General features: G+C 45.6%; 1 protein-coding gene across 1 annotated transcript; it reads left to right on the top strand.

Moving 5' to 3' along the window:
- PXDC1 (PX domain containing 1) lies at window positions 1-22941 on the top strand. Its single transcript, XM_035317587.1, has 5 exons — window positions 1-562; window positions 11548-11639; window positions 11885-12002; window positions 15623-15734; window positions 21269-22941. Exons 1-5 carry the CDS (start codon window positions 307-309, stop codon window positions 21384-21386), a joined length of 696 nt encoding a protein of 231 aa, XP_035173478.1. The 5' UTR covers window positions 1-306; the 3' UTR covers window positions 21387-22941.
- Window positions 22942-23271: the final 330 nt, after the last annotated feature.

The raw sequence follows: 23271 nt of genomic DNA, 5'->3' as shown, positions 1-23271 counted from the left end.
GCCGCCCTCCGCGGGGCCTTCGGGGGCGGCGGAGGAGCGGGGGTCTGGGGGCGTTTGGGGAGGTCTGGGGGGATTTGGGGGGCCGCAACCCAGCTCCCCCGCCCCCCGCCTGGAGCCTCCCCCCCTGGCGGCGGCTGCGAAGAAGGGGCCGGGCCGCCCTGCTCCTCCGCCCCGGGGGTGCGCCGGGTGGCACCCCCCGTCCTCCTCCTCCTCCTCCTCCTCCTCCTCCTCCTCCTCTTCCTCCTCCTCCCCTTAAGTGGGGCGCGGCGGGCGGGGCGGCGCGCTTCGCCGTCCGCCGGCGGCGGGATGGCCTCGGCCGTGTTCGAGGGCACCTCGCTGGTGAACATGTACGTGCGGGGCTGCTGGGTGAACGGCATCCGGCGGCTCGTCATCAGCCGGCGGGGCGACGAGGAGGAGTTTTACGAGATCCGCACCGAGTGGTCGGACCGCAACGTCCTCTACCTGCACCGCAGCTACTCCGACCTGGGGCGCCTCTTCAAGCGCCTCCTCGACTCCTTCCCCGAGGACCGACCCGAGCTGTCCCGCTCCCCGCTGCTACAAGGTTTGGGGGGGATGCAGTGGGGGTGCCTCCCACCCTCCAGCTCTTAGCTGCTGCTTGCCCCGGGATGGTGGCGGCGGGGGGCTCCCACCCCCGAGGGGGGCGAGAGGACGGGACGGGACGGGGGGGAGGCACTTGGCGGTCGGCAGCCCCTCCCGGGCTGTCCTTGTCTCGGTTGGGTTGTTTCTGGGGCGTGTTTTTGTGGTTGTAAATGTGCAGCCCCCCTCCCCGCGGAGGTGGGCGCCGGGTCTCTGCTGGCACCCCGCAGCTTCCCCCGGGGGTGCTGGGGGGAGAGGGGCTGAGGGGGGAACCCCCAGCCTGTCGGTACGGGGACGGCAAAAAGGAGAGAAAAAAAAAAGGAGGGGGAGGGGAAAAAAAAAAAAAAAAAAGAAAGAAAAAAAGAAAAAAGGAGAAAAAGGGGAAAAAGGTAAAAAAGTAAAAAAAAAAAAGAGAAAAAAAAAAGAGAGAAAAAGGGGGAAAAAAATAGAAAAAAAAAAAAGCCGTCATCGGCGCTTGGCAGTGGACGGAGCGTCTCTGGGAGCAAGCGTAATTCCTGCCATAACTTCGTGCAGAGCAGGGCAGCCGCAGCCCGAGCCATTTTCCTTCTCCCTTCCCGTTTCGGCTGCGGGTGGAACGGGCCCGGGGGGGCTCCCCCTGCTCAGCCCCGGCTGCACCCGCTTGTCAGCCTGGGGGGGTTCCCTCCGTTTGCTTTGCGGCCGGGGGCTGCCTGCTTTTATCCCCGGGCCTCAGCTGGCTGGAGGCGGTAAGGCAGCCCCAGAGGCCCCCCCCCCGGCCGGGTCGTGTCCCCCCCTCCCGGTGCCGGTGGCATCCCGGGGCCGTGGTGTCGCTTCCCGGCCGGGCACTGCCGCCTCTCGCGGGGGCCGGGTGCCCTCTGCAGGCGGCGGGCGCTGGGGATGGGGGCCGGGCACCGGAGCCCCTGGCCCCGCTGGGGAGCTGGGGGCAGGCAGGATCGGTCCCTGGGGGTCCCGGACGCCGGCACCTCGCTGGATTCGTCCCTCGGCGCCTCCTGCAAGAGCCTCGTGGCTTTTGCAAAGCGCTGAGCTGGGTTCGCGCATCGCCGAGGTATCGTCGGGGCAGGTGCAGCCAGGTGGTTACAGTCAGTGCTTGCACTGGTTGTGCTCGACAGGCCCAGGGAACACACGCAGTTGGTCCGTGAACAACTGGGAAAAGAGGGAGCGTCCTCAGGTCCTGCCTGAGACCCGGAGCCAGCAGCCTCCGCTTGCCCTTAATGTCGGGAACAGACGTACCAGCCCCGGTAGGACCTGGAATGAGCCAAAGCATCAGGCCAGGGTTTGAAAAATTGAAGGCTAAGGCAGGCAGATCGTGATCTATTCGGCTTGGTGAGGAGGTGGAGGTTTACTGCAGCGGAGCCGGAATCAAAACCCAGAACAGTTTGCGATTTCAGTAATACCCTTTAAAATTAAGCTGCTTCTGTGCTGAAGAAAATTACTTTGTCAAGTGTGTTTCTCTGCATAGAGAACACTTAATCACGCTGGCATTTTAAACTGAGTGGCCACAGCCTTGTGTAACTTGATGAAGCTGAAACATAAAAATCTCACTTAACAGAGTGACACTGATGCAAAGATTTGGCTCTAAGTACAGGTTGCGTGGAGCATGTCCGGTCTTGAGAAAACTCCTGGGGTAAGCACAGTTTCTAAATGTCCTGTTTAAAAGCTGAGGGCCTGCTGCACGCAGTAAAGCTCAATGTATTTAACCCAGCAAAAACACCTGACAAAGATACAGCCTTGTGCGTGTTAGCATTCAGTCATATAGATCTGTGTGTGTGTGTGTTTTTATATGCATACAGATGGATATGCATATGTATGTGTGTTTGTTTGTGTGTTTATCTTAGGCTTTCCGAAAGAACCTGAATATTAGCTGTGCCTTTTATCTGGAGGAAGTGGTTAAATGTTGCAAACCAAATTTGCATTGCATTGAAAGAATCCAGTGCTCCTACAGATTTGCTTAAGGAGCATTAAAAGAACTAGAATTATGCTGCGGCTTGGTCATGCTGCGGTATGTTACAGTATAGGGATGTGCTGGAGGAGTGCAAGGTTGAGCTACTTGATGTCACTAACTTATTTTAAGGATGTATATATATATATTTTTAATGTGAGCAATTTTAGGAAGAGTTGGTTGTCACCATTACTGTTGGTTTCAGCAAACGGCTAACACTGAGCAGTGGTGTGCTCCTTTTCTTGCTCAGCCAGAGCAAACAGAGCAAACTGCCTTCTCCTTCCATTTCTCCTCCCCTGCCCCCTTGCCCTGCCCTCCACAATCTCTCCCTTCCCGTACTTCTCAGACCCGCAGGGCGCTTTGCGGTTCCGGAGGAGGGGATGGGAGGCACTGCTTTCTGCGTTCGCTGTTCGTCTCACCCCTTCTTTGGCATGGGAAAAGAGGAGGTCCCCGTGGGGGAGCTTGGCATGCACACAGTCTGGTCTTGTCTTTGCTAACTAACAGCACGTGGCACAGCGCGCTCCGTGTGCGCATCTGGAGCGTGTTATGATGCTGAGGGCCAGGGATGCTCAACAACATGAGGCTTCTTACTAGTGAGCTAGTAAACAAGGTTAGATATGTGCATACCTGCAGGGTGACTAAATATGATTCACTGTGATGTTACCAGTAACTTGCTTGTATCTTATTTGTGTCTGAACCGTGCCCATCCCTTGCTGTAGGCAAATGCACAAAGAGGATCACAGACAAACACAGGCTAGTTCACTCTTGATGTTACTAATCTGTCTGTTCCTTTCTGTATGCAGAATAAACAACTTTTGTATTTAAATCGCTTTATGAGAAAGACAGCCCCTGGACTTAGGAGCTGACTTTATATTGGTGATTTAGAAGTAGTTGCAACAGAGCCAGTAGGTGCTGGAAGTGAAACATAAATCTGGAAAAGCACTTCTTTATTTTTCCCTTCTGTTTTCTCTACCTATTATTTCTAAGGATTCTTGGTTAAGATTTATCCTGGAACCTGATCCAACGTCAGTGCAGTCATCCACCTGCAGGCTCATTAGCAACCTTTCAAAGCTTGGGTTTGGTTTGCCCTTGGAGTGGAGGGGTATTCTCTGGCAGCCCTGCTCTGCTGGGACTGTGCTGCCCCATAGCACTGCTTTGTTGCTTTCGTGATCGGGATGGAAGCTCAGATGCTCTTCCAACACGGCTGTTTGTCCCGTGCCTGGTGCTGCTCTGATACTCCGAGCTGTCAAGTCAGAAATGCTCTTCAGCCTTACACATTTTTTCTTCCTTCCTAGATGGACTTCCGTTCCAAAGTGCTCGTTCCCTCCCCTTTCTTCTTTCCATCCTTCCTCTGACTCATTCTGCTCTGTTGTGGCCTTTTTTCCCCCTCTCTCCTTTTTGTTATTGTATCTGCTTCTCCGCTTGCTTTCCTCCAGCTGCACTCCCTTTTCTTCTCCACCTTCGCCAGGTTGCTGCCACTGGTGTTTACTTCGTAAAGCTCTCCAGAACTTCTCAGTTATCTTCTGCCATGCTGGCACTCAACCTTTGTCCAACCGTACAAAAGCCGCCCAGCAGCCGTGGAGGCTTCCCATGGAAACTTTGTGCCTGTAGCTCGCCTCGTAGCACAGAGGAGTTCACTCGTCATCCGTAGCAGCCGCTGGGCAGTCCTTCCCGGGTGACTAACGCTGAGCTGTAGCTCTGAGGCTCGTGCCTGCCCTGCGGCGGGGTTGCCTCATGTGGGAAGCAGATGACCAGCTGTTTTCTGTGTCGGAGTGGCCGTGCACCAGGAAGCACATGGGAAGCTCCTCCAGGGCTGCGGTTCGAAGGACTTGTCCCCGGGACTTTGTTTGGCCACGCTTTTCGCTGTAGATGTTGTGTTCGTAACGTACAGTTTTCTATATGCCGCATTGTGCTGTTGTTGTTTACGAGACCGTCTGGGAGGGTGATTTATGCAAAGAGGGAGCTCTACACAAGCAGCACAGTGGTTTCCACAGACGGCAGCTGTTTCGGTGCTGTGACAATACAGATAAATACACTGCATCTATTGTGCTCTTTTCATTGTTGACATTGTCAACAGTTCATTAGTGGAGCTTGCTCAGAGCTTCTGTCTGGCAGACAAAGGATGCAGCTCTCGGTTATCAGGCTCTAGCAGTGCTCTATGACTGAAATTAAGTTTGGGGCTTCTGCATTTGTTTTTTTATTAGCTGAATTTCATGGTTCATTGGTAATGATGGAGATAAATGAAGCTTGCTGTGTTGTAACAAAGCTAGGCACAAGTTGCCTTTTTGTGGTGGACTGAGGCAGCCGGGCAGTGTGTCTGGGAGGATTTTGGTGGAAAGGAATGGAAATGAGGCTGTTTTCTCGTGACAGTTCTCACCTGATAAGGAGCTGGCACTAAAAATGGTTGTAGGAGCTTGCATTTTTCATCAGGCTTTGACTGCTTTGTTCACTTTCATCTTGTGCTTCTTTGACATCTTCTCGTGGCTCATCAAGCATCGAGGCAGGGAGCTCTGTGGGGAAGGTCTGTGCTGGGCTCTGTCACTGGGAGGTGCCGTTTCCCCATGTCTAATAACACAGGTGTGGAAAACCTGTCAGCTGGAGGTCGGGACTTCTCAGCTTTTAACTCATCTCCTGTGCTTTGCAGGGCTGCTTGAGCGTGCCAGGGGCCTCAAGTGGTCACAGTCACAGGCCCTGCTCTGGGCGATTTCAGTCAGACAGTTGGTTGAATGGTACTTTGTGCCATACGTATTTTCACACCTGCTATGTATGAATTACCAAGGAAGTGCTCAGTGTTAGAGCTAAAAGCACACAGTGCAGGCAGGGTTTTGAAAGCTCTGTGTCTTTCAGTGTCTTAACAGATTTATATCAATGTCTTTGATATGCTCATTGCTACCTAGTAAGACTTATAAAAGCATGGAGTGGCTTACTTGCATTTTGTGAAATTCTCTCTCTCTGAAAAACTGTCCCTATTTTGTTCCTCAGCAATCCAGGTTAAGAAGAGCAGCAAATGTGCAAAAAACTACAAAACATCCAGCCCCCTGCACCCCTCTTTTGAACTCCCATCATATCCTTTTCACTGCTCCCTGAGCAATGCCACCAAGATGTATCATGTCAGTGATATTCCATGAATAGAAAACCCTCTGTAAAGGTATTAGATAGTGACTCTCGTCATATGAGATGGATTTCCTCATGAGGGGAAGGGGCAAGTGTGTCTTCCCTAAGAGTGGGGTGCAGAAGAATTAGGGAAGAGGCATCAAAGAGGAGCTGCCAGTGCTGGTGGACTAAGACTAGAGCCACAGCTAGCTCTGGGATCCTGTCCATCGTGATGAGAGCCAGATGCCCTAGAAGACATCATAAATAACCAGCAGAGAATAGAAAAGTGGCTGTCCTGGTCTCTGGTAATTGGAGAGCTGATATCCCTGATTGTCCCTAATTATCAGCTCTTCTCTGGGTCTTATCAAGCCTTTGGACTGAAAGGATTCCTGTGGTGTTGTTTCTGCAGAATTACTGAAAAGTTGTGTGAAACGAGCTTTTTCCTATCTTCCTAGCAGAGTAGGAGTTGTCTGTGCAAGCCAGCTTATGCATCTTCCCTGAAGATCTGGGATCCCTAATTGCTGCTCATTGACTTGTGCAAAGGGATAAGGGTGGGCTCAGGATCAGCATCTATAGGTCATAAATCTTTATTGCAGTGTGGATTTAGCAAAACACAGTAAGATTTCTGCTTCTATTTATCTTCTAGTCCTTTTGTCACTTTGATATCTGTTCTGCAGTTTTTCCTGCAGGTGACTGAGAGGGGATTGGGTGAGAAGGGCTCAGTGCAAAGTTTTAATCTTCATGTAGGTACTGAAATAGTAGTATCGTCATTTGTAGTATCATCATTCCATCTTGCACACGTCTCCAAAAAGTACACCTTGGCCTCTGTCCTCACTCAGTCTCCTTTACTTGTTGAGCTAATTTCGAGAAAGCAGGAGATCTCTTGGACATTCTCTGTTCGTCTCCCAACCAAAAGCCTCAAGTGGAGTCCTTCAGCCAGGAGGGACAGGGTTTGCCCGCAGTTTGAGATCACGTACCTAGCAACTTGTACACAGCAACACGTCTCCAGACAAACAGATGACTTTGTGTCATCATTGAGGGATGGTGTATGAGACAAATTTCATTTAGGCATGAAGTGACTCTTCCTTGGAAGGCACTAGAGGGCTGTTGAGACAAAGCAGTCATCATGGGCATCAGCTGTCAGGACCACATCGTGATTTCATTACAAGCTATGCAGTGTGTTTAAATATGGTTGTCAAAATATCATTAGTTGCAGGTTTGGTGGCTCATATGGCAGCAATAGGGCAGGCTGTCAAGGCTTGTGTGTTGACATCTTTAACTGGCTCCCAGTTCACTCTGCTCCTCAGCTGAACTCGTTTCCTGCTCATTTTCAGCTCTGGGCCTCTCTCCCACGCCGTGACCCAGCGTGCCAGGGACACAGCTGCATGCTTGATCCCTGAGTCTCCTGCAGCTGCTCTGGCACCAGCGTCCCTGAGCAGGAAGGATGCTGCAGGCCCGAGCTGCTGTTTGTGCTGTGTTTTTCCAGAGGTGTGTTGTTGTTACACATGCGTGGTCTCAAACTGGGCAAATCCTGTTCACCCCGTCTTCAGGACTCTGCTTGGGGTTCTTGATCAGGAAAGGGGCAGGGGAGATGTTGAAATGATTGTCTCCTCCCTTAAAATCAGCTTGCTAGTTACAGGGGTTGTGTGCACAGCAGCACACTGCGAAAACCAAATATACCAGGTACAGGCAAGTGCCACCCTTGGTCACACGGTGTGCCTGTATTGTCCCTCCTGTGACCCAGCGTGTGGTCCCCCTTGTGTGTAGGGTGAAAAAAAATCTTAGAGGTTTGTGGTGTTTGGCAACAAAAGGCTTTGTGGTTTAAAGAAAAAAAAAAAAAAAAAAAGGAGCCAGCAGAGCTCCAATTTACCTCAAGCCCTATAAACATAGGTGTTTATAGTATTTAAATCACTTGAAATGATAGTTAATTGTCCAAGCACGGTATGGGTAACAAGACAGAGAGCAAAGTTTTCCTGGGAGGAGTTTGCACATGTTTTCAATTAGCAGTCAGCCAGCAGCCAGGGCAGAGGGAAAGGCATGAGAACAGCATTTCACCATGACCTCACTAAGAGATTTCCTAGCTTTCAGCTCAGCTCTATTGCATGACTGAACAAGTGGAAGAAAGCACAACTGGTTCCAGGCTACTGGTAGCTTTATTAATGTTTTCTCTTTATTTCAGGACGAGCTGCCTGAAGGAAGGTTCTCGGGGTCAGGAAGCCCCTGATGGAAAGATAGGCATGTCTTTCAGCTCTATGGGCAGAGAGACAAAGGCATCAGGACGTGATGTAGCTGCCGTATGGATGCTGCATACGTGGCCAGTGCCTGTGCAGTGAGTGCAGTGTGCTCCAGATGCATCCAGCTTGTGGAGCGTTCGTGTCAGGATTAACGAGTGCTGGAGGTGCAGGACTTTGTTTATGAAGGCAGCTGGCACGTGCATTGTGTCTGTTTGTTCAGACGTTTCCAGCGGCTGGAGATCCTAGACGTCTCTAGCCTTCTTTTCCTCTGCCTTGTCAAAGCCTCAGAACAGAAAAAAGAAGGCAGTCAGGGGAGAAAGCCCCCCTCAAAGGGCAGCTTCTGTGCTTAATCAAGCTGTTAGTTAGGGGTAGAGACAGAAAGCTCTGGTGCAATTCTGTGACCTTTCTTTACACGAATCCCAGTTCCTGCTCAAGCTGGCTGCGTGGTGCCTGGGGGAAAAGGGAGCTTGCAGCGGGCATCCTGGCCTGCAGGCTCTTACTTCTCCTTTGCAGGCCGGGATTTCCTGAGGTGAAGTCTTTGACAGGGCTGGTTCAAGGTATTCCCCTAATTGTGCTGGCAAAGCAGAGGCAGCGGTGTGTTACAGCAGCACGGGAGAGAAAATGAGTTGCAGGGGAGGGTGAAAGCACCTTGAACCAGTGCTGCCGCTAGAGACTTCACCTTGGAAAACCACGCTGTTGTTACCCAGGCATGTGTGTGTTGTGGCTGATGACAGCAAGCACTCAGCGAGCCCTGGAAGGGAGCAAGAGGAGGGATTGAGGCCTCTGTCTCTGCCGGCTGCATGGGCAGGCAGTGTCTTGCTCAGGGTAGTGCAGATGTTGGGCTGTAAGCAATCCCTCAGGGTGTGGGATCGCAGCCAGTGACGAACTGAAAGCCACCAGGGCATCTGTTAACTCTTAAAAATGAGACTTCTAGAATTATGATAAATGAGGGCCTTGTAAAACTTGGTAGCTATTGCAGAAGAAATTACAGGGCTCTCTCTCTCTATATATAGCAAGTCAAGTGGTTTCTGTGCATTTGGTCTGCAGACGTATGGAAAGGAAAGCTGTAGCCCTGCCAAGCTCAATTCCCTGCAACTGATCGTGTAAGGTCAGCAGCTCTGCACAACAGAGCTGTGCAGCCGTGGTCATTAAGCACACACAGAGGCGTCTGTCCAGGCAGATGTATCACTTGCTCTCCTTCCTACGCTGTCTGCCTTTTGGTTTTGGTATTAGTAAAAAGCGGCGGTAAGGAACAGCTCTTACTGTGTCAGATGTTAGAAGTCAGCCGTGCCAGTTCCCGTGGGTTTGCATGGCTGGTGCCTCTCCAGCAGCTCGAGCAAGGAGTACACAGGGGCTGGAAATCCCTGGTGAAGGCAAGAAGCTGTAAAACCTCCTACTGGGTGAGCTGTGAAAGTGCCACAGGCTGCTGGTCTTGTCCGACTTCCCTCGCTGAAGCTTAAAAAGGCTGTGTGGAGCTGCAGATGCTTTGCCTGATTACTAATGAGAGAAAATCTCACTGCTTGGCTGGTTTCCCTCTGAGTAGGAATGTGCAGTGTTGTTGATGAGGTGGACTTTTTCATTTTTTTTTCTCTCTCTCTTTTTTATTTTGTCTTGATTTGATGAGTATCTTCATTTGTTTCAAAGCATCCCTCCTCCTAGCAAAATACTAATTTCACCAACAGGTGCTTATTTGGGGAAAGCTCTGAGGACAAGGGTGGTTTTGAGAGCACATACCCGATGGGTCGGTGGCAAGGGGGGCTGTGTCCCTCAGTTCTCTCTGACGTGGGCCGTGGCAGGGCAACAGCGTGGTTCGAACACCACACGCGGGCTCCTGAGCTGTGGGGCTGTTGGCAGCCTTTTTTAGGGAGGGTGAAAATGCTGCTTTTTTTGAAAGGTTTGAGCTCCCATCAGATGTGGGCTGGGAACATATTTGTGAAGGGGCGACGCGGATCCTCCCAGGCCCGCTCACACCCAGCAGTTAGGAAGATGAAGGGTGCTGGTCTGCAATTCAGGTCTGAGGCGCCAAGCAGAGCCCTGCTAATACGCAGTCTGTGGACCCATGCAGATGAGTTAATTTGTGTTTACAGCCTTTCAGAGAGTTCCCATGCAAAGCTGCTCATCTGTGGCATACACCAGCCGAAGCAGGATGTGCTGCTGCCATGCTTACATGCCTATGGGTGCGCGCCGCTCTGCAGTCAGGAGGGGGAGAGAGCTGTGCCGGAGGAAGAAGTGGCAGTGACGGTGACAAAAATGGCAAAATGAGGGACTATTGAGCAATAGAAAGACTTCAAGTAAACCTGGCTGCTCCAGAGACAACCTCTGTTTTATTTATCGCTGTAATCTGAGGAGAGCTGACAGTTTCCAAGTCACGCTTTTTTGTCTGGAAAGTTTGTATGCGGTCACGTCACACCGGTAACGCAACACGGACTGATGCAGACGGAAACATTTCGTGAATGCTGGCCCCAGGTTGTGTGTATATGAGAGCTCTTTCTTGTCTTTTAAATATGGAGGTGTAGGTACATGTAGAAGACTGCATTTAGAAAGCTTAGTGCTTACAGTGTTAATATATTGAGGTAGTTTCTTACAGCTTGCCTTTTGGATGTTTTTCTCTTTTTATTCAGATGGTTTTGATTTATTGGGTCTTCTTTTGCTCCTTTTTTTTTTTTTTAATATTTTATTCTTTGTTTAAACCAGTGAATCTTGTTGAATTTAGGTCTCTTAGGTATTTCATTTCACATATGTATCTTGTTCTTTGGAAAAGTGGTGCAAATGTAGAAGAAAATGATAATTAGGTTAGAACAAGTAAGTTACAAAGACCAGAAATAAAAAAGGCTGTTAGAGGGATGTGAAGTACTGGGGTTGGCTTCTTCTCATTTTTCCTGTATGTGCGTATGACCTGTGCTAGATTTCACTGAGCTTGCCAAGAAAGACAGAAGTTACAGATGCCCTGCAGATTATAAATATGAAATTTCTTCAGTATTACACATGAACATCCCTGTACTGAGCAATTTAAAATTAGAAGCATTGTAATGCATCATTCAGGACGCTAGAATGCAAAAATTCCACTTTAATCCCTCCTGCAGCTCTGTGATAATTCAGTGATTTAAGGGGGAAAAAAAAAAAGGCAAACAGTTGTTTTGCATTTGGAGAACATGGTACTGAGGTATCTTCCCTGGATTGTTCATTGGCATTTGCATTCGGAGAAATACAGAAGTGCTCTCAAAGGCTTTTGTTTAGCTTGTGTTTAGTCTTTTCCTCTGATCTGTGGGTTGCATTTTTTGGCTTCTTTGGGTTTTCTTTCGCTTTTTATTGACAGAAAAATGATGAATCATGGTTCTGGGAAGAAGAAAACAGGCATTTTGATTATCATTGCCGGGAATGCTGTGTAGTGAAACTGTGGGTGAAGGAGTAGGCAGTTCTACTTCTGCTTGTTTTGCAGCTCCTAAATGTGATCATAAACAGCTGAACTTGTGTCAGGCCTGCGACTGTGCTAGTAACTACACCCACCTTAGTTTGGGTACACATTTTATCATCAGTGTGGGTTAAAATGCTTATTTCTGGAAGGCATAATATATTTGAGGTCTTTCCACATCTTCTTGAGCAGCTGCTTTTGGGTGCTGAAGTGTGTGTACACATGAAAATGTGCTTTTGCCTATGCTTACTATCTGTTTATTTTGTTTCTAGGGCTCATCACAATAAAAGAAGCCCATGACATAGAAGCCAGACTCAATGAAGTGGAAAAGCTTCTGAAGACTATTATAAACATGCCATGGAAGGTGAGTAAGTCAAGTTCCACGTTTAGCCTGGCTTGACTCCTCCTTCATGGTGACACACACTCTCATGCAGATTAGAAAGCAAAGGTTTTTGCCAAACGGTAAAAGAAGCTACAATCTGAGTATCTTGCAGCAGTGCTGAGTGCCAGAACCATGTGATGACGTCTCCAGGCAGTGGGATGAAAAGGGAAAAAGAGGAACAAAGCGAACTACTGGTAAAATAATGGACATCTCTTTCTCTTTTTTAGTATTCAAGGTCTGAAGTAGTCCTCACGTTCTTCGAGAGATCTCCTTTGGACCAAGTTCTGAAGAATGACAATGTCCATAAAATTCAGCCAAGCTTTCAAAGTCCAGTTAAAATATCAGGTAAGAGTTGTTTGCTTCCTACAGTCAAGACAAGAATTAAAGAATGAAAATGACTGCATGTTGTTGTTCCCTTTGTTCTTTCTCCATCAGCAATTCAAAAGATAGTTCTCCATCGTCTGCTTTATAACACAGAACATATAATTAACCTTGACATACTAGGCAATAAAATGACAGGTGAAACTGAAGGCTGAATTCAGAGAAACAACATGAAGAAAAGGCAATCCTCACTATTGTCGCATATAATAGTGCTGTTACTGCTTAGGAAGGAGATTTTGAGCTCTTTATATAGTTCTGAGAAAATGTAAGCTCACTGCCAAGAGGCTAGCAAAAAAGACAGTGAGAATATTCTGAATTATTAGGGAAGAATGAAGGAGAACCACCACATCTTGAATACAGAGTGCTCAATTCTGGTCTCTCTATCTCAGACAGGACATAATTAAATTTTAAAACATACAAATAAAGGACAGGGGTTCAAATAATTGAACAGCTTCTCTAAGAACAAGGTTAAATAAAGAAATACGTTTCAACTTTGAGAAGACATAGCAGCAGGAATGTAATGGAAGACTACAAAGCTGTGAATGGAAGGAGGTTGATTACTCTGTACTTGTCACCAAACAAGAATTGTAGGTTGGCAGATAACAGGCTTTAGACAAACAAAAGAAAGGTTATAATATTACATTGTTTTCATCTGGAACAAGGTTAAAGAATGCAAGTAATTGTCACAGGATATCATGGAACTGAAAACATAAATGACTTCAAAAAAGAATTAAACAAGCAAATGGAGCAAAAGTGCATTGAGACCTGTCACAGTTGGAGACAGCAAGCTTCTAAACCTGGAGGGTAAACTGGAGACCAGTATCACTTCTATACTTGTCCATCCTTTCAGTCCGTCCCCTGAAATCTGCTACTGATTGTTGTTGAAAGGTCTGCGGATATTTGGCTTTCATGGTTTTGTATTACTACACTGAAAAGTTTCCTTTGAGCCTAGAGGGAACTGCAGACTTCTCTGAAGGTTGCAGTCTGTGACCTATCCCACAAGGTGGCAGTTTTAGTGTCACCAGAAGAGTTTATTTTGGTGGGTGAAATAAGTATTCAGAAAAGTACCACGTAACACAGAGCCTTGATGAAAAGCGTGGTCTTGCCAGCCCATCTGGGCTGGTGCCTTCTTGTAGGGCCCCCAGGGCCAGGCTGCAGTGCAGGACAGGACTGAGCTTGTCGAGAAGAGCCCCTGGGGTCGTACAGCCAATGGGGGGGGGAATGTGGGTCTGGCTCCCTGGGCATAAGAGATGGGAGCCAACAAGTGCGTCTCACGCTCTGTCAGAGAGTAGGGAGGTTTGGGTGATGTCTTGAGTTGATATGGAAAACACAGGGGAAATTCCTCATGTGCACGTTTCCTAACGTCAGTCATCCTTCAAAGGCTGGACGTGGTTTATGCGCTTTGCTTCTGAACACCCGGACATGTTCTCAATGTTGGCTCTTGAGAGCATATTCACTATTTTTGTTCGGAATATGTTGCTACTCCACGAGAACAGAGGATGCAAAGTGGGTCCTAGCACCTGCCCATTATAAAATGAAGGATCCCCAAACTATGTGCTGTAAAAATGTACCACTGAGAGCAGCCACACTTTTAAGCCGTGTTCCTTTTGCAAAAAGGTAATCATCAAGAACAGATGTATTTGGAATTACATTGGTCAAAAACTGCACTGTTGCTCTGGCTTGATTGGTTTGGGTTTTGTTTGGTTGGTTGGTTTTGGTTTATGATTTATTTTGTTCTTGTTTGGAAAGGTTTCCTTTAATTTTTGTGAGGGCGTGTAACCCCTTGGGACACACATACTATGCATGCCTGAGAATGCCACTCTTGGGTGCAGAAGAGAAGATGGTGGAGGTGAATCTAAATTCACAGTGAGGGCGTCTGGCTGAGGGACAGGCTACCAGTACAGGGAGGCCTTCTGCCAGCCTGCGTGTAGAGGAGCTGTGGAAACCATGTTAGCTGAACAATAACGTGTTTTGTTTTAATCCTAAATTAATTTTAGTAGTCGAGTCATACCTAATTAATTGGAGGAAGATTGGAGAAAGACCTATACAGCTATTCAAAAGCATCGTGTGGTAATTTGTTTTATTGTTTAACTGGCTGCTGCAAATAAATTTTTAAAACACAGGCGGAAATCTGATAATAAATTGCTCTTTGCCTCATCTGAACGTTGTGCAATGGGAATGGCTTTAGTGCCTCGAAGTGCTGTCAGTAGATGGCAGTAAATGTTAACGTCCAAAGCAGCTTGCATTGCAATGAAATGCTGTAACTTTTAGGTCAAGTCAAGGACACTAGGAAAACACTGTGGTATTCATGTTGGCCGTAGTGCAGCTTTCTGCATGGCTGCAGACTCAGAAAAGCAGGCAAACACATTTTGTGCTCTCTGAACAAAAAAGCTGTCCCTCGCGTGGTCCAGTTCAGAGTGGTAGGTGATGGGGAAGAGAGAAAGCCCCCATCCTTTGGTGAAAGTTGAATTTGAATTTATGATGTAAATTTTATTCTGCAGTATGATGTTGGTTCGAGATGAGTCATGACTGTAGGGTGATTCTGATGCTTTTCACCCCAAACATATTCTGCTGAAGTGGGTTGCAATAAAATACAGGCTGAAAGTCAAAGATTACTTTCTCAAGAAAAATATGGAAGCGTGTTCTGGCTTTAACTTTATGTAGTATGCAAATGTACACCTAAAAATTCTCTCTCTTCTCTCTCTGCTCTCCTCTCCTGCTCATTGCTTGAACTGTGTAGGTGAAGTTGGTCTTTTTGAGGCAAGGTCTTAGGCATTATTCCCTATACATATCTTTTCTCCCTGCCATATTTTCTGCCACAGAAGAATTTCATTTTGCTTGTGTTGATAACACAAGGATATAACAGAGTCCACTTACTTTGTAAGCAAATGATCAGTCACCCTGCTTAAGCCAGTGCTGATTTAAATAGAGAAGCATGTTCCTTTTGTGGTGGCCTTAGCTTCATCTAAGATTGTGTGACCAGAAGAAAAATCCCTGTGATTTGTCTAGTTTGCCTTGCCATGTCATACAGGCGTGGATTAACTTCTCATTGGCGTCAAATACTACTCCTTAGTTACAAGCTCTATCCTTGGTGGTAAGTCAGTGGAATTAGTTGTAAATGTTAGCTGTTCTGGACTGGAGCTTTTCACACAGTAAGAAACAAGTAAGCAGAGCTGCAGGCAGTATAGAAGATGGTGTTGATGGTATTGTTTTACAAGACTTAAAAAAATATCCTTACGAGAAGTGGTAGATTGCAACTATATAGATGGGCTGCCATTCTTCTAAAAATGATGCAAATTTTGCTACTGGCATTAGTGGGACTGAAACTGGGTCTTGCTTCAAATGCTCTGTGTCAGGAGTTGATTACATGAATAAAATTACTTAAGTGCTGGCGCTGGCAGTTTGTAGGTGTAAGAAGCTATGAAACAAGCTCTTTGTTTCTGCTTTCCTGTGCAGATTTTCAATGTCACGTGCATATCCCATTTCATAATCATGTCAACTACATATGACATGCAGTTGTTTTCCACCTTCCGTTTTTTTTTTTTTTTGGACTCTCATCTTGTTTTTCTTTCTTCCCCTGACAGAAATCATGCGATCAAATGGATTTTGTTTAGCAAACACTGAAACAATAGTCATCGACCACAGTATACCCAATGGAAAAGAAAAGCACCTGGACGTAGACTCAGCAGAACACTTGTAAGTGTGGTTTGTCCATGAGTCATGCTGTCAAGCTTCAAATAAACTCTCAGTTTTTGGTTGTTTCTATTTCCCTACCCTTTTGCCAGCAAAATGATATTTTCTGCATAGGAGCAAGACTGGTGCAGTTTCCTTTCTGACTGGTTAAAGATTACTGGGCATGGTTGCTAAGGCTTCACAGCTCTTTACATTAAAATGTGTAAAATGGCTGTCTGAAAATTATTGACCCCAAGGAGCTCAATCCTCTATGTATGAAGGAAGCTGTGACTGTCACAGGGTCCCTGACAGGTGAAAACAGAGGAGCATTTTCTTTCTTGCATGACTGTGAAGGAGCTGACTTGAGCCCAGGTTTGGAAGCTGAAGAATCCTTACTGATTAAATATCCCAGATATTTGGGAAGCAAAACACCATCCTCAGAGGAGGGGGAACACATCCCTGAAAAAAGGAAGCTGAGCAGCTGCTTAGGTGCTGCCACACGCTCTGAGTTGGTGAAATGTGTATTTCATTAGGAAGGGGTGAAGTTAGATTAACCTTATTTGTAAATTCTACTTGTTAATGTATGTAGGTATTTTGGGGTCAGAGACCAGTAACCAGGAAGGTTTTCATGTACGTATAAAGTCAGTGACTATACTGACAGATGGGTACCGATGGCAACCAGCTCCTAGAAATTTCTGTCATGGGAAGTGATTGATATTTCAATGAGCTGCAGGTAATGAAGCTTTTAAATATTTTTAATGAGAAACATTGACCTACATTTTCATTAGAGCAGTCAAAATGATGGAAACAGAGTGCTAAAAGCCTTACAGAGGCTTTATCTTTGAATACAAGGCTCTGTCTTGCCACATTTGAAATGTGATCGTTGCCAGTCTGCAGAAGAGTTTAGAGCTTGACGAGATTTTGTCAGGGGCTGAAATGTATCTCTGGCTCCACTGTAATTTTTTTGAAGCAGTTCTATTAACTTTTATAAGAACCAGGGTTTTATCACTTATAGTATTGAACCTAGACCTTGCTAACAGCATTTAAGCTCATAAGCTTATATTAATGAGGTTGAAATGATATCTGGAGATAATTCTGTGTGGCCAGTTTCTGGAAATTAATGTTGACGGTTCAGAGTGGATCTTGTTTTAGTGCTGAGAGTGATAAATAATTGGAGCAGATTACCAAAGGCAGCAAAAGTCTTTCCATTTTTACTATTTCAAAATGTTTTTATTAAAAAAAAGTCTTGATTTTAAAAATGTGTTCTGGACCAAGCAAAACTTACTAGTTTGGGTTTGGAAACTGCTGTTATCTACTTGTCATATCATTGTTTGTTCTATATAGAAAGTCAGAAGATACTAAAGCCAGTATATAATACTAAATACTAAAATACAGTAACAACTGGATGATCTGTTTGTTTTCCCAGAAATAGAAGAAACAAATCCAGGATATCAGCCTACCTTTGTGGATTTGTATCTTAACTTCCTGAAGGAAGTTAAATCAGAAATGAAGAAGTTATTAAATTTTAGATGTCTGTTGTGCATGGTACCTTAAATTTGCTCTTCCTGTAGCTGTATATTGAAGCTGGGTAGTAGTAGTTAGGAAATAATGACACTTGTGTAAACAGCTCTTTTGTAAAAAATGATTATGATTTTTTTTTTTTTTAAGAAAAGGTTTTCTGTGTTGTTTCTTTAAGTGTAAGTTAGTAGCCCAGAAAGGAATTTTTAAAATCTTCTGGAATCCTATTCAGTTCCCCTTTGGTCTCTGTAAAATTGGATTTATGGGACCCATATTTTCTATTCTGAAATTAGTTAATTCCTTGTGGAATTGTATATCCTCAAATGGGAACATTTTCCTTTCAGCGACATTAAACTCCATGTGGGTTTTGGCTGCTGATGTGCTTGAATCAGACATTTTGCAAAGCAAACGTGTATTTTTTGGATAGAAGCACTTGGATCTTCATCAGGTAGCGTTTGTTTGCTGAGGCCCTGCTGCACTGGTCAGCTGTTGGACTGCCTACAGTGCTACCTACCAAGCAGCCCATCAGCTGGAAAGGCCAAAACTTGTGGAAGAAACTAGTGTTTTTGCAAGTTGGAGTTGCTTACTCTGTTGTTCTGAGGTACTCACTTTCTGCTGCCATCATTTTCTCTTTTTTTAGTTGCCAGGATACCATACTGTTGCAAAATGGGGCAAACCCAGTGCGTTTGGTCTCTGTGTCCTATAAACAGTCCTTTTATATAAGCTTCTTACAGTAGTACTCTGCAGACCTCAAAGAAAAGGTGGTAAAGAAGCACGTACAAACTCTGATTTTGTTACTCTCTGCGAGGACTGTTTGCACTTCTGTCTTTCCAGCCAGCAGCAGGCAGCAAAGGCTTTGGAGCTGGACATGCTGTCTTTCTGGCAAACTCACTCCAGTAATAGCTGTGTATTTTCAGGATGGTGCTGCTGTCATCATAAGCATCTTCCTGTCCATTGGAGAGGCTTTCATGGGTGGCAATGCAAAAGTAGGTGGAGCTGCTCAAGTTAAAGACAGAATGCTTCCAGGAAAGCAAAGTCCTACTCTTGTCAGGAAAAGAAAATGCTGTCCCTGTGTTTTTTAGTCTTAGATGGAGTTCTGTTCAGGTACTGCTTGAATGTAAGGTGGTGAGAGGAGCTGGACTGTTGTCTCACACCTTATTTACACTGGGGTTACTCCTGTGAGTTAATGAGATGTATTAGCTTCTACATACCTCGTTTCCCACTTCTTCCTGATGAATGTGGGCAGTAGCACTAGTGCATTAACTGGAGCTAAACCACCAAAGGAGGCTGTCTTACAGCACAAGGCGTAGGCCTTGTGAAGGACAGTGTGTCTATCAAGGTACTTGGAAGAACAAACAGCAAGACCAGGACAGCAGTTTGGCCATTAGGAGATCTCATTGCTCAACACTTTGCAGAGTTAGTATTTTGTAAACTTCATACTGGGAAAAAAATGTTGATAGTTGCGTGTCTTACGCAGCAGCTAGCTGTAGCCCTGGTTTCCTGGGTTTGGATTCCAATGAGCACTGCAGAGCAGAGCTTTGCAGAACTCTGTGCCCATGTTTCCTTTCCAGCAGCAAGGAATCCTTTCTGCCTTCCCACAGCATGTGAATGCCACAGCTTTGTACCTTGTGTGCTGCTTGCAGTACCTTATTGGTGAGGTTGATGAACCACAAAATCTGTGGGGTCTTCCAGTTGTAATAGTCTACTTTTCTGTAATTAATAAGAGAAGGAAAGGAGAATACGAATAGCCTTCTTGCCTCCTCTTCTGGCTTTGTCATTCTGTCTGCCTCACTGGTGTTTTATAACCTGTTGTTTCTGGATCACTGGTGGTCTGTAAGATAACGCAACGTCACCTGTGAAATAGGAAAAGTAGGAAAATAGGTCAAATTTCTTCTGCACACCTTCACACACATGAAGGCAAGCAAACAGCCTGGTGTGAGTAGAGGAGTGAACATACAAACCTTCAATGTTCAGTGTCATTTTTATGTCCTTGTAAGTAAAGAGCATAGTGACTGCACTGCAGGAGAAAATGCATGTTTTTCTGTTCAAAAAGTTGTGGTCCTCATCCTTAAGAGTTGAGAATGACCAGGCACACTCTATAATCAGAGCTAGATTATAAATTATTTTTCCATCTTGTGCAGTTTTTCAGTTTCCGTTTTCTCACTCTGTATTGAATGAATGCATGTTCTTTCAAAATACTAAAGAGAGAGTTTACGAAAAAGGCATTTGACAGTTCTTCAGGTCCCTTGCCTGACCTAAGATGAGATTTAATCCTTGGTCTGAAGTGACTTGCCCTTAACTGCTAGGGTATCGGGGAAGAAGTAAAATGTTTTCTTAGTGCAGAAATCACAGCCTCCTTGGAACTGGAATGTGTGTCACTGAGGAAAGTGTAGGTTTTAACAAGTTGATGCCTTCTGGTTGACAGTAGGCATGAGGTGGTGAGTGATCTTTGCAGAAATTCGAGTTGTAACACAGGAGGTAGGAAGTGAGAAGGAAAATACCAAGGCAAGTGAAACCAAAGTTGGGAATCTCTGTATTCAGATATCCTCTGCTTGTCAAAATCTAAATCTCATGCCATGGGAAGGACAGCAAGGCTCTGTGGGAAGGACGCTCTAGTCATTGTTTCCTATTTGTCTTAAACATTGGGCCTCATAGAAAAGCCTAATGGAGAGAAGGGACTCATAGGCTTTCACTTCATAGGTACAAGTTCAGTCTGGATACAAAGGCAGTTTCTGTTCAGCTTTTGTGTGGGAACAGAGGCATTTCATGTTGCGGCCAAATGGTCTGAGAACAAAATGGAAGAATGTGGACCTCAGTTTCATGACTCAGACCAGAGTTCACTTGCTGCTTCCTTCCTTCATCACAACTAGATTTGAAAATCAGAGAGGAGGAGATGATTTGTGTGTGCACCACGGTTCTCACTGTCCTGTGGCCGATTCATCAACACGGGGCTGTGTTTAAGAGGAGGTGGATGGGATAAGTTCTGAGCACTTTCTATGGAGCTCTTCCCACACCACAGTGAAAGCTCTTCTAGACTTGTAAAAATCCAATTTCAAAGGTATTCAGAATTGCCTGATAAGAAAGGCTACATCCCATGAAATCATTCATTCATTAGTAGGAGAGGAGACCTAGGAAATTAAAATCAATTAATAATGTTTTAGATCCAGGCCACCTTCAACTCAACATGGTCACCGGATGTCATAAGTTCAGGTATCATGACAAATGCTGTGAAGGGTCAGTGTCATACGGGAGAGGAGTGATAAAAGTCCCTTCCACTGAAGACTGCTGTCCAAAGAGATGTGGAACTTGCTCTCCTAGTGTGCTGGGTAGCTGTGCTTTGGGACAGTTTTAGAAGGGAATAGCCATCCTGTTTTACTGAAAGCAAGCTCTTTTGCCCATTCATTTCCACAGGTTACAAAGAAGCAGGTTTTCTTTGTAATTAAAGACATGGAGAGCAATGGTTTCTATTTCTGTCTCAACCCTCTTTAGTAAGTGCTGGATCTGGGTTTACATAAGTGGCAGAAGATGCCATTTCTGGTCTCTCCACATTAGCAGAATGATACATAAGCTGATGTCACAGAAACTGTAACTTTATGGTTCATGGTTGATCTTCATGGACCTTGTTTGACAGCTTCTAGAGTAAGTTTGAATTTCAAGCTGCCGAGAGAGAGCGAGCATGATGATTTCATTCAGAAAAGGGTTGGGACTCTAGATCTGTGCCTTGCAAGCTGAGCTTCGCAAAGGTAAAGCTGCAAACCAGCATTAGAATGACTATCACGGTAACGCTACTCAGGTGTAAAGGAAGTCCGTGCATTATATTTACTCAGAAATTTAACGTGAGATGCCAGCAGAGGCATTCTTGCCTGCAGCCCTTATTCTAAATGACCTCCTCACAAATGTCTTTTCTCAAAATTTCTAGGGATCAGTCTTCAGATATTCTAGCTTTCCTTTCTCCCAGTACTTTTCTTGATATTCCTTTGACTTTTTAAAATAAATATTAATCACTTAATGCCTTCTGTTTTGTTTTGATTTCTCCTTAGATTTGAGAGTGTGAGTGACTTTACCTCAGAGCTAGAAGACAGCGATGATCCAACAGCTTATGTCACCAACTTGACATACTACCACTTGGTCCCATTTGAGACTGATATTCTGGACTGAGGCTGTTCAGTGTTGCAGTCAGCCAGCATCCAGCTGATCTCTTTGTCCGTAGGTGAATTCTCTGCTCTCTCCAGTATTGCAGCTCTGTGAATATGGCTGTGCAGACAAGACCAACAGCAGAGAAGTTGCAGCAAGTACACCACAAAGCAGGCTTTGGAGTCTGGCCTTCCAGTGTGTCTTGCAGAGACATCTTGTAAGGAGGTAACTGCTTCGCTGCTGACAACAAACTCGTTTTCCTTGAAAGCAAGGCAGCAGAGGCTTCCTGGGCCTTGAGGAAATCTCTGCAATGTCTGTAGCAACTGTGACTGATACAGCCATTAAAACTTGTGCTGTGCTGTGGTGTGCTGTCACCCGTGCTCCTTGGCTTGCAGTGCAAGTTGAGGCTTCCTCTTTCAGGATTCCACCAGAAACTTCCCCAGATGTCTCGACCACACTTTTTATGCTATGTAAGTGAGAAGGCAAGCAAACCGGCTGAATTTTTGTCAGTTCCCTCCTTGGTTGCTAAATGGAGGCTTTGCAGGTCACTTTTTGCTCAGCTACTGGATGACTGGTGCCTTACATGAGATGTCAGAAATACCATTGAGTGCCTCCAGGATACAGGACACATGAGCTGACTGCTTTTACTTCTTTTAATCGTGGGTTTTTATAAAATCCCTGAAGAGATGACTGCTCTTTCCCTCTTTCCAGGAGTAAAGCAGACAGCAGCTGGCATTGCAATGGACTGCACATAATGTTTGGGTACCTGGATGATGTCAGAGATCTGGAAAGCTGATGGGAAAGCTGAGCTGCCCTGCTAAGAATGGTCAAGGCTATGACAGGCACTTGGATACGAATTTTGTCATGTGGACCAGAAAATGTGAATGGTGCTTACAGTTGTTTACATCAGAGAGATAATTTCCTATGCATATTTCTCCCCAGAGGATGGGGAGGAAGCCAATGAGATTTATAACGTCTTTGGACTGAAGAAGAATGATAAGCTACAGTGTGTCTACAGTGGTAGGAAATACACCCTCTCCTGGGCTGGTGAGGCTCAAGGAGTCTGTCTAGCTTTCTGGAATATGCCTGGGAGCCTGGTGCTGGCCTTGTCACATAATGCTCTTGGTTTCAGTGGCATTAAGACAGTGGGAGCAAGAGCGGGATTGGACTCTGCAGCATCTTGGCTACTGAGTAGTGCAAGGTTAAAATCTCTTCAGGGATCTCTCTTGCGGAGTGCTGTGAACTCCCAGCTCTCATTGTCAGCGCTCAACACTCGCCAGCATGACCTGTCACTGGGCTTTGTGATCTAATTGCAAACGTGAATTTGAAAGGATTGAAATGGGGAGGAGTGTGTTTTGGATGTGTTTCCTTGTAATGGGGCTTGTGTGGTCCTGAAGAAGTTGGTACAATTCCTCTGCAGACTTTTCATTTCTATCTGTAGAATAACAGTCAAACAGCATTTGCTAATGTAAATAATAAATTATTGAGAACCCTAATTCTTTTACACAGTATGTTTTCAAAATATATTTTAATGAAATAAAATATAACTCGCCTTCAGTAAAATTTCTGCAGCTTTAAATGGTGGCTACTTTTTTTTCCTCCCCTTCTTGTTCTCTGGGGACTCTCTTGCAGTCATGCCAAATTTTCATTCTTTCTCTAGTAGTTTTGGAAAAATGCTGAGTTTTGGGAACTCTTTCTATGCTGCTCCATGAATTGTCCATAATGCTGAAATGGCACATACTCATGTGCAACCTCTTAGCATAACTGTTGATCTTGCGTATAGATTAATGTTGCTCAATACCACTAAGTTTACCACAACTATAAGGGAAATCGCCTGGCACTCACACTTTTTCAAGATAAAGCAGATTCTTGTGCATAACACTTCTAGAACAGAAAGGTGTATGTCCTC

Source organism: Oxyura jamaicensis, chromosome 2 (assembly GCF_011077185.1).
Source record: "Oxyura jamaicensis isolate SHBP4307 breed ruddy duck chromosome 2, BPBGC_Ojam_1.0, whole genome shotgun sequence".
NCBI lineage: Eukaryota > Metazoa > Chordata > Aves > Anseriformes > Anatidae > Oxyura > Oxyura jamaicensis.
Note: the sequence above shows the minus strand (reverse complement) of the source record. Positions and strands in the feature narration are given on the sequence as shown.